The 10,509-nt window shown below is 45.7% G+C and overlaps 1 protein-coding gene across 1 annotated transcript; it reads right to left on the bottom strand.

The window, feature by feature from the left end:
• Positions 1-2,435: 2,435 nt before the first annotated feature.
• On the bottom strand, positions 2,436-10,509 carry SELENOS (selenoprotein S). Its single transcript, XM_048482159.1, has 6 exons — positions 10,388-10,509; positions 7,146-7,265; positions 6,279-6,385; positions 4,674-4,766; positions 4,505-4,583; positions 2,436-3,328 (listed from the first exon to the last, which is right to left on the bottom strand). Exons 1-6 carry the CDS (start codon positions 10,497-10,499, stop codon positions 3,249-3,251), a joined length of 591 nt encoding a protein of 196 aa, XP_048338116.1. The 5' UTR covers positions 10,500-10,509; the 3' UTR covers positions 2,436-3,248.

Here is a 10,509-nt window from a genome sequence, read left to right on the forward strand (position 1 = left end):
TTGGCAATTCTCCTATATCGGATAGAGTGTGTCCATATTATCCAAGTCTTATCAGAACACATGAACTGAGCTGCCCCAAATACTAGTGACCACCTTCCCGAGCTTTCAGAGGCAGATCTGATCTCTATCTCTTTTAACTGGCTCTCAGATCGGTGGGCCTTCTGACCTAACCTTGTGATACCTGCCCACTTTTGGGGGTGGTGGTGGTGTGTGTCAGCTGACCCTTGCTAACCCAGTTAAGAGCAGCAAGGTTATATTGGGGGAACAGCAGTGGCGTAGTGCTTAAGAGCAGATGTACTCTAATCTGGAGGAACCAGGTTTGATTCCCCACTCTGCCACTTGAGCTGTGGAGGCTTATCTGGGGAATTCAGATTAGCCTGTGCACTCCCACACGCCCCAGCTGGGTAATCTTGGGCTAGTCACAGTTCTTGGGAGCTCTCTCAGCCCCATCCACCTCACAGGGTGTTTGTTGTGGGGGGGGGGGAGTGAAAAGAGTTTGTAAGCCCCTATGAGTCTCCTTACAGGAGAGGGAGGGGGTTCTTTTCTTCTTCTTCCTCTTCTTCTTCTTCTTCAATATTATTGCTAGAGAAGCAAATTAATGCAGTTGCAAAACAAACCTTTTTTTCTAACTCACAATATGTGCAATACAAAGGAGATACGTAAGTCACCAAGCAACCAATTATACGCACACAGTAAAGTCAGCAGTTATAGACTGCATAACTTGTGAATTTACCAAATCTACAATATATATACTTGAAGGGTTGTATCGCAATAGTTCCCCAATGCACCTTCAAGTATTTCTCCCATACAGTAATAAGTACATTCGTAAGTACTAGTAACACTTCTACAATCGCTTCCCCAATCTCCACATAGATATTGATTTAGTGCTGAAAACCCAACACGAGCGGCCAGCTTCCAGATACGTTCTGGCTTCAACAAATCTTTGGAGGTTCCTGAGTACGTTTTCAACGTTGGCCCATAAATCACATGTACGATTGTTCTCACAAAAATCAAGTCAAGCATCCTTTGCAGAGCTCTCTCTTGCTCCAAACATGTCCACACACAGTCCCACGAGTGTATATAAAGCAGGCTTGGTAAATTCACCAGTCTATTACTGGTAGCCTTATTGTGTTCAAATAGTCGCTTGTTTGGCTTCTTCTAGTTGAGCTCGAAAAATGGCCCCTTACCTTGATGCGGCAGATCTGGGCCCCTGGACCTGTGCTGCAGAGACGAAGAAGAGTTTGGATTTATATCCCACCTTTCTCTCCTGTAAGGAGACTCAAGGTGGCTGACAAGCTCCTTTCTTTTCCTCTCCCCACAACAGGCACCTTGTGAGGTAGGTGTGCCTGAGAGAGTTTGGAAAGAACTGTGACAAGCCCCAGGTCACCCAGCAGGAATGTAGGATTGTGGAAACACATCTAGCCTCTGCCACTCAGGTGGAGGAGTGAGGAATCAAACCCGGTTTTCCAGATTAGAATCCACCTGCTCTTAACCACTACACCCCGCTGGCTCTCATCGAGATTAGACTACTGTAACGCACTGTACATTGGTCTTCACTCAAAATCCAGTTGGAAGCTCCAGATGGCACAGGACGCTGCAACTCAGCTATTATCAAACGTTAGAAGGAGTATGAATATTTCTCCCACACCCTCTCCACTGGCAGCTAATCAATTACCTGGCATAATTTAAAATATTCACCATCACATACAAAGCCCTTCATGGCCTTGGACCCTCATATCTGTGAGGCCGTCTCTCCCGCTTGCTCCATCACAACAGAATCGCCAATCCGAGCAAGGGCTTCCGCAGGTGCCCACCCAAAAATGGGCATAACGACTGCAAATAAATGAGACTTCTCCGTTGTGGCCTCCACAACACAGAATGGCCTGCCAGAGAAGTTCAGGAAAGTTCCCCTTCTCCTGGCTTTCCGCCAAATCTGAAAAACTGAATTATCCAAGAGGACTTCTCCATGCAGGCAATAGGGCAGCACCGGTACAGAAGAATTCACAAAGTTCTTGGGATAAATTATTGGGGGCTGTGTTCTGAACTACAGTGTGTAGTTTGCTGCGGGTTGGATTTTGTTGCATAATGTGTCATGTTAGCACTTTGGCTTTGCTTCCGTTCTGCTTTTTTAGACTTCTGGATGGACTTTAAACCCAAAATCCTATTTAATTGTTTTCTGAATGTCCTACCTAGCTGATGGTATCGACTTATTTGCTGCAATCCGCCTTGAATCCCAGGGAAAGAGAAGGACTACAAACAACATAAATGAACAAAATAAAAATAAACCGATAAACTATCAATGCATTTAAGATTACTATTGCAATGAGACCAGAAAACACATCTTCCCCAGGGTGAGACTTACACCTCACATCAGGCACAATCATCAAGCTCAAATATGTATTTCTCCACGGGGAAAAAAACGCCATAGAAATAGCTATACTGCAAATGTTATAATGTTGTTGTTTTTCTTACAAAGCAGATAACATAAAAAGTATGTGGCAAGAACTGCCCTCCCCTCCGCCCTGCTGACTTGGCATCAGTGGTCCCCCGTGGCATGCTGACCATTTGTGAGGACGACGTCATTCTGTGTGCTCGCTACAGGGAGTCAACAACTTGCTTTCACCCATTACAGCCGCACCCAAGAACCATGTAATGTACCCTCAAAGTGCATGAGTGCGGGCAGAGCTATGTGTACACAAATGCAGGCAGGCATAGCAGCCTTTTGAGGATTTCAAACCTCTGGGGATTCTGAAGATTTCAGACCCTTGTGAGTCTGTGGGTCTGAAAATCAAGTCCCGAAAACTGAATTTAGAAGCACTCAAGTCAATTAAAAAAAATTCAAATGAAAATTAATTTTAAAAGGGTTTTTTTCCCACCAGCAGAAAACTTTAAGGAAACCATGCAAGGCCCTGAAGGTCTTTGGAGTGCCTGACAAGCGGCATTCATGGGGAGCGCCATTTTACACGTGTCTAAGCTAACTGTGATGGCTCGACATTCGGCTACTGCACTTCCTCAGAGTAAAATCCTGAAATGCTTCTTATTAACAACAAGCCATTTCCTTCATGCACTTTGAGTTATGGTCAGCGGCATTAAAATCTTTCCTTCCATACAGATTTGAGGCCTCCACTGTGCTGTGACAGGCCTCCTTCCCAGATTCCCTGCACCGAGCAACCTGCAGACAGCAGTAATCGAAAGGGTACACATTTCACGCCAGCCGGTGTCGATGGCAAACACCAGCCAGGTTAGCGTCATCCACCTGACGAAGGACCTCGGCGTCCCGGTCGCCACGCACAGGTCCCGCCACCTTCTCCAGAGAGGGGGTTGTAACCTGGGGCAAGAGGGGAGAAAGACTGTCACATGACCTGTCCCTCGAAATAGGGAAGTTGCAGTCAAATACAGGATTGAAGAAAGGGAAGAAAATGAGGACAGTTCTGAAATTGGATGAGGGGTCGAGCATTGTATATGAAGTGTATCATCTCACTACCTTTCACCAGCTCGGCTATGCCCTGTATATGACATTGAGCACGACACGCCCATTGAATGCAGTGCAACAATGAAAAACAATGGTTGATTTTTGCACAATGCAGGATACATCTGTACATAAATACTGTCACACTGCAACTGATTTCTGGAGACCCCTAGCAAAGGGCTTTTAAGGCAAATGAGAGGCAGAAGCAGGGGTGCAGTGAGGGGGAACTGCGCCCGGGGCACGTGTGTGTCCTGTGTCCCTGCCCACCCTGCACCAGCGCGCGCCATGGGCAAGATGCCCCACCCCACCTCCTGGAAGCTACGCCTCTGTAGAGGTAGTTTGCCATTGCCTAACTCTGCTGAGTCTTCCTTGGTGGCCTGGTGGTCATTCAAGTACTGACCTGTTTAGCTTCTAGCAATGGGGACCAGAGTGGGACTTCCTGTGTTCAGGGGAAGTGTCTGGGAGATTTGGGTTTGCATCCCCATTTCGCCATGGAAGCTTGCCAGGTGAGCAAGGGCTACTCACACACCCTAACCAACCTCACAGTGTTGTTGTGAAGGGGAAATGGAGAGGGGGAGATTGATGGAAGTTGCCCACTAGAAGAAAGGCAGGGTATAAATGAAGTAAATAAAATAAGTGTTTAAAAATAAAAAGATGGTTGTTGTGGGCTTTCTGGGTTGTGTGGCCGTGGTCTGGTAGATCTTGTTCCTAATGTTTCGCCTGCATCTGTGGCTGGCATCTTCAGAGGTGTATCACAGAGAGAAGTCTGTTACATACTGTGTCCAGTGAGACTAAACATTTCCTTCTCATTGGACACACTGTGTCCAGACTTCCCTCTGTGATACACCTTTGAAGATGCCAGCCACAGATGCAGATGAGACATCAGGAACAAGATCAACCAGACCATGGCCGAACAGCCCAGAAAACCCAAAACAATCTGTTGAATCCGGCCGTGAAAGCCTTCGACAATACATTAAAAAACAGACTTGACAACTGATGTCAACCAGAAGCAGCTGCCCCTGATTTGCAGCTTACCCCCACTTCGTAAAGATTTTTTGTCCGATTTTGGTTTGGGAGCAGCTGCTGATGTCGAGGGTCCGGGTTCCGGTTCCTCCTATTCAGAGAAGATGTTAGTCAGTTCCAAAGTTGCAAAGCCTCTGATTTTACATATCTTGACCCAGCACACCCCAAAGTCAAGACTTACTGCCGGGTTCTGTCCAAGTGGCATCTTAGAACTTTTCCCTTCTTTCATGTTTTCCCACTTGGTTATCTTTTGCCTCCTCTTCTCCTCTTCACGCTAGGACACAAAGGTGGATCCAGGTGAGAAAGGTTAGGACTGACCTGCCTGAGCATCCATCACACTGAAAGTCTCCCCTACCCAAGTCTCCTTCAGCCAGCATAGTGTGTATTGGAGGGAGGGAGAGGAAAAAAGAAAACAGGCAGAAAACCACTAGCGGGGTGCAAAGAGGAAAAGTTTGGATGTATATTCCATTTTTCTCACCCATAAGAGTCTCAAAGCGGATTACAAACTCTTTTCCTTCCTCTCCCCACAACAGACACCTTGTGAGGTAGGTGGGGCTGAGAGAGTTCTGAAAGAACAGTCTCTGGCCCGAAGTCACCCAGCAGGCTTCATGCGTAGGAGCAGGGAAACAAATCCAGTTCATCAGATATGACTCCGCTGCTCATGCGGAGAAGTGGGGAATCAAATCCAGTTGTCCAGATCAAATTCCATCTGTTTTTAACCACTACACCATGCTGGCTCTCCCCTTCCGTATAGGCAGAAACCAAAAGTGTGAACTAATTCACCCCCATTTTATACCACTGATATTATTTTCTCGGCTCCCTGACCCAAACCTCCCTTTCTTCAGAAGGTCAGTTTGCTTGGTGGACAACATGTTCATGTGCCAGATCAATACATTTACCATAATGAACAAAGATGACTTGGTAGACCCTTGGTCTAGCAAGGTAAGGCTGGCCTATTTTGACAGGAAGTAGCTGCCTAGGGCTCAGATAGAGGTCTTTCACATTGCTAGCTACTAGACTAGATCCTTTTAACTGAAGACTCCCAGGACTGAACCTTGCACATGCACAGTAAATTCTCTACCACTCAGTCACAGTACCTGTGACTTGTACCGAGCGAGACTCTTGGTATATTAAGGTCTGTACACTGACTGGCAGCAGTTCTCCAGAGATACAGGCAGAGGTATTTCGCATCACCTACCACCTGATCCTTCATTTTTAGAACCTGGAGATGTTGCATGGAGACATCTGAAATCAGAAAACGCCTTGCCCCTGAGGACCTTCTTACACAGAGACAAAGGGGCCGAATCTTAGACCAGGCTTAGACCAGAGCCAGCATGTTATAGTGGTTAAAAGCAGGGTTTGATTTCCCACTTCTCCACCTGAGTAGCAGAGGCTTATCTGGTGAACCAGATGTGTTTCCGCACTCCTACATTCCTGCTGGGTGACCTTGGGCCAGTCACAGTTCTCTCAAAACTCTTTCAGCCCCACCTACCTCACAAGGTGTCTGTTGTGGGGAGAGGAAGGGAAAGGAGCTAGTAAGCCACCTTGAGTCTCCTTATAGGAGAGAAAGGCGGGGTATAAATCCAAACTCTTCTTCTCCCTGAAACCTAACCAGCAAACAAGGTCTATCTCAGGCATCCTGATATTTGTTTGACACAATGGAAAACAGCTACGAGACAAAACAAACACAAGCAGATTACAAAATACCACATTAAAAACAAGCAAGACAAAGAAATGTGTTTTCACCAAACATTTGCTTCAGCAGCGGCCCGACTGGGACTATTACCTCTCTCTGTTTTTCCCGGAAAATTGCCGCTTGTGCATCAATTTCATCCTGCATCTTCTGACGGGCTGCCATCATTGCTTCTTCTCGCCTAGCGACAGCGTCAGCTTCTAACCCAAACAAGCAAAACAACAATGAAAAACTTCCACCTCTGTGAAGTATCTTTGTGCTAGAACGAGCACAGCAAACTGTCCCAGAAGTACCCAGCATCCCCTTCCTTCTACTAATATGCAAAATTTGCTGTTAACTTGCTTAGCTTTCAGCCTTATTAGTCTGCTTAAGTTCCACATTCAGAGGCAATCAGCCTCCAAAGACCAGTTGACCCCGTGTGAGACAGGATGCTGGAATAGGCAAATTATTGTGTACAGTTCTGGGCACCGCAATTTGGAATGGGTCCAGAGGAGGGCAACCAAAATGGTAAAAGGTCTGGAATCCGTGCCCTACAAGGAGAGACTTAGGGAGCTGGGTATGTTTAGTTTGGTGAAGAGAAGGTTAAGAGGTTTAGATATTTAAAGGGATATCATGTTGGTGAGGGAGCAAGCTTGTTTTCTGTGGCTCCAGAGACTAGGACCAGGAGTAATGGGTTCAAGGTGAAGGAATAGAGATTCCACCTAAACCTCAGAAAAAACTTCCTGACGGCTGTTTGACAGTGGAATGCACTACCTCGGAGTGTGGTGGAGTCTCCTTCTTTGGAGGTTTTCAAAGAGAGGCTGGATGGCCATTTGTCAGGAGTGCTGTGATTGGGGGGCCTTGGGGTCTCTTCCAACTCTATGATTCTATTTACATGGCAAAAGGATGCTTTCAGAAATAAAGGGCAACAGGTCTCAGTCCTCAGAATTTTACTGCAAAACCTCTAAAGTCCATACAAACCAAAAGCAGGTGGATCCGAGCGGTGTTCGCGGAACTTTCTGGGGACTTTTTGAACCAGCATATATATTGCGATGAGGCCGAAGAGGATGAACCAGCCATAGTCTGCAAACACTGACCACACTGGGAGGAGAAAGAAAACAGTAATGAGCAGGCTTCAGTATTTATTTACTTCATTTATCTCCTGCCTTTCTCCCAAACGGGGACCAAAGTAGCTGACATCATTCTCTTCTCCGTTTTATCATCACAACCCTGCAAGCACAGGGCACAAAATTAGGGGATGGGTGTTGCATGCGTGCAAAGGTGGATATAAATGACAGTTTCTTCTGGGGAAGGTGGATGTGTGTCAGTTTCTGTACACTAGTAAGAAAGGCGTTTAAAAAAGGGCTGATTATAATACCCTGTGAAGTCATCTTCTTACTTTCGCATTTCTAAATAACTATATCAGGTATGGACTAAATTTTCCAGCAGAAGAATGGAAATGTCCTACCTTCTCTATCCCATTGTTCTCTAAAACTACTATTCCAGAATGCTGAAGAACAACATGAAGAGCAGAAACTGGGAAACCATGGAAACTGCCTCTCTGTGGAAAATTTAATTTGGATCCACTCCCACATAGTTGTGGGTAGATGAAGCGGTAGTTGTGTGTATGTGTGTGTTTTAAAGACTGTATACCCAAGATACAGGGCCTGAATATAAATACCAACAGAGGAATACTATTTGCTAAACTGGTCATCCATTACATGGAGACAGCCAGTCACACAATACAACAACCTTTATTAGGCATATTAAAATAGGCTCCAGAGCATTACAGACATTTCTGAAGTACAAATCAAAAGTACATTCAAAACACAGACAGATAAACTGTATCTAACATTGGATGCTACTTAGAAAATTCTGTCACTTGTAAAAGAAATTTTGCTACTTTTTCCAAGAGCATGGCCTCTGTGTTATTTAACAAAAGCTCCACAACAGAGTTGTCAGAGTCTCTTTCAGATTTGTCTAAGACCCGCCCAGGAGAGAAATTCCTAATAACCACATATCTCGGTCAGTCAAGTATAATGTGAGCAAGAGTCTCCACTTGGCTTTTACAGTGTGGACAAGGAACTGATCCTGGAGAGAAGAATGGAATGGAATTGTTAAAAGCGACCCTTTGTAATGGCCGATGGAAAAGTATTACATCTGGCCCTTGTAATAATCCATTTCTGTTGGGGTTCAGTTAATAGTTCAAGATATTTGGCTATGTGCCCCTGTTCTGGTACTATTCCAACAGAAAGGGGTGAGCATGATTTATTTGCTTGGCCCAACAAGATATGGTATTCCTGTTCTAGAAGTCTGCTTTTTAAGGTTTGCAGAATCTCTCTGGGTGACAGCATGAAGAGATCTTCAAGTATTAAACCTAGAGAGTAGATTTTTTATTTAAGAAGTTGATACCATTCGGAGGCAAATAGGTCTGGGCGCACAATATATGTTAAACTGTACTCATCAGAGTTAAAACATAGTTTGATCCAATACTTGAATGTATTCAGCCATGAGACAGCCAGTCTAGTGGTTAAGAGCAGAGGATTCAAATCTGGAGAACCAGCTTTGATTCTCCACTCCTCCACATGAAGCTTGAAGTAGTCACAGTCCTCTCAAAACTCAGAATGGTTTTAAATATTACCTACATTACTGGACAGGGTCAGATTTCAAAATGACCTGGACAGATTAGAGAGCTGGGCCAAAACTAAAAAAATGAATTTCAGCAGAGATAAATGTAACATACTACACTTAGGCAAACAACAACAACAACCCCAAATGCCAGAGATAGGATGAGGCATACCTGGCTTGACAACAGTAATGTGAAAGGAATATGGGAGTCTTAGCAGATCACAAACTGACCATGAGTCAGCAGTGTGATGCAGCAGCCAAGAAAGCCAATGCAATTCTGGGCTGCATCAATAAGAATAGAGAGTCTAGATCAGTGGTTCTCAACCTGGCGGTCGGGACCCCTTTGGGGGTCGAACAACCCTTTCACAGGGGTCGCCTAAGACTCTCTGCATCAGTGTTCTTCATCTGTAAAATGGATAAATGTTAGGGTTGGGGGTCACCACAACATGAGGAACTGTATTAAAGGGTCACGGCATTAGGAAGGTTGAGAACCACTGGTCTAGATCGAGGGATGCAATAGCACCACTCTACTCTGTATTAGTCAGACCTCACCTGGAATCCTGTGTCCAGTTCTGGACACCACAATTCAAGAAGGATACTGACAAGCTACAGCAGCTCCAGGGGAGGGTGACCAAAATGCTAAAAGGTCTGGGATCCATGACCTATTAGGAGTGGCTTAGGAAGCTAGGTATGTTTAGTCTGGATAAGAGAAGGTTAAGGTCTGACATGATAGCCTTGTTTAAATAGTTGAAGAGATGTCATGTCGAAGATGGAGCAAGCCTGTTTTCTGCCACACCAGAAACAAAGAGTAATGGATTCAAACTACAAGAAAAGAGATTCCACCTAAACATTAAGAAAGAACTTCCTGATGTAAGGGCTGTTCAGCAGTGGAATACACTGCCCTGGGGCGTGTGTGCTTGGAGTTTCCTTCGGAGATTTTTAAACAGAAGCTGGATGGCCATCTGTCAAGAGTGATTAGACTTGTGTTCCTGCCTGGCAGGCGGATGGACTGGATGGTCCTTGGGGTCTCTACCAACTCCATGATTCTACTGGTTTTTCAAAACATTAGCAAATAGGTCATTGCATCTTTTAGCTGCTTACATAACCATAGTATCCTTAGTTTCCTTGACGTGCACTTCTATTTTATCAGTATAGCTATTTAGCACATTTTTAATCCTGAAAATGATTATGAGGTAACTTCCTATCATGGAGGCTCCATTTTTGCTCCCTCCACTATTCACATCCTCTAGCAGTGTGAGGAAGACTGCTGCCGCACATGCAGGGTCCTTTTTTATTCTCCAACCCACACCCTCTAGCAGTATGAGGCAGACTGCTCCTGCAAGTAGAGTTTCTCCCCCACCCCACATCTTCTACCAGTGTGAGCAAGACTGCTGGCGCACATGGAGGTTCCTTTTGTGGTTCACTGCAATCCATATCCTCTATGAGACAGACTGCTTCTGCACGTGGGGGCTCCATTTTTGCCCCCGACCCACATCGTCTAGTAGGGAATGGTAGACTGCTCCCAAATACGGAGGCTCCATTTCCGGCTTCCCAACCCTCGAGCTTGCCACAGCCTCGGCGCTCCCGCTCCTCACCTGCGGCGACAGCGACATTCTCCACGGTCGGCTTATGGAGGGGAGGCTCGGCCATCTCTCGGCCGCTGACCCCGTCGTGACAGAGCGAACCGGAACTGCGCGACAGCTGCATCCGGGACAAC

Source organism: Sphaerodactylus townsendi, linkage group LG17, assembly GCF_021028975.2.
Source record: "Sphaerodactylus townsendi isolate TG3544 linkage group LG17, MPM_Stown_v2.3, whole genome shotgun sequence".
Classification (NCBI taxonomy): Eukaryota; Metazoa; Chordata; class Lepidosauria; order Squamata; family Sphaerodactylidae; genus Sphaerodactylus; species Sphaerodactylus townsendi.

Coding starts and splice junctions, on each gene's coding strand:
- SELENOS (XM_048482159.1), bottom strand. CDS start 10,499: ATGCAGCTGTCGCGCAGTTCCGGTTCGCTCTGTCACGACGGGGTCAGC. Junction 7,266..10,387: donor GAATGTCGCTGTCGCCGCAG/GTGAGGAGCGGG, acceptor TTCTCCTCCCAG/TGTGGTCAGTGTTTGCAGAC. Junction 4,584..4,673: donor CACTTGGACAGAACCCGGCA/GTAAGTCTTGAC, acceptor TTCTCTGAATAG/GAGGAACCGGAACCCGGACC.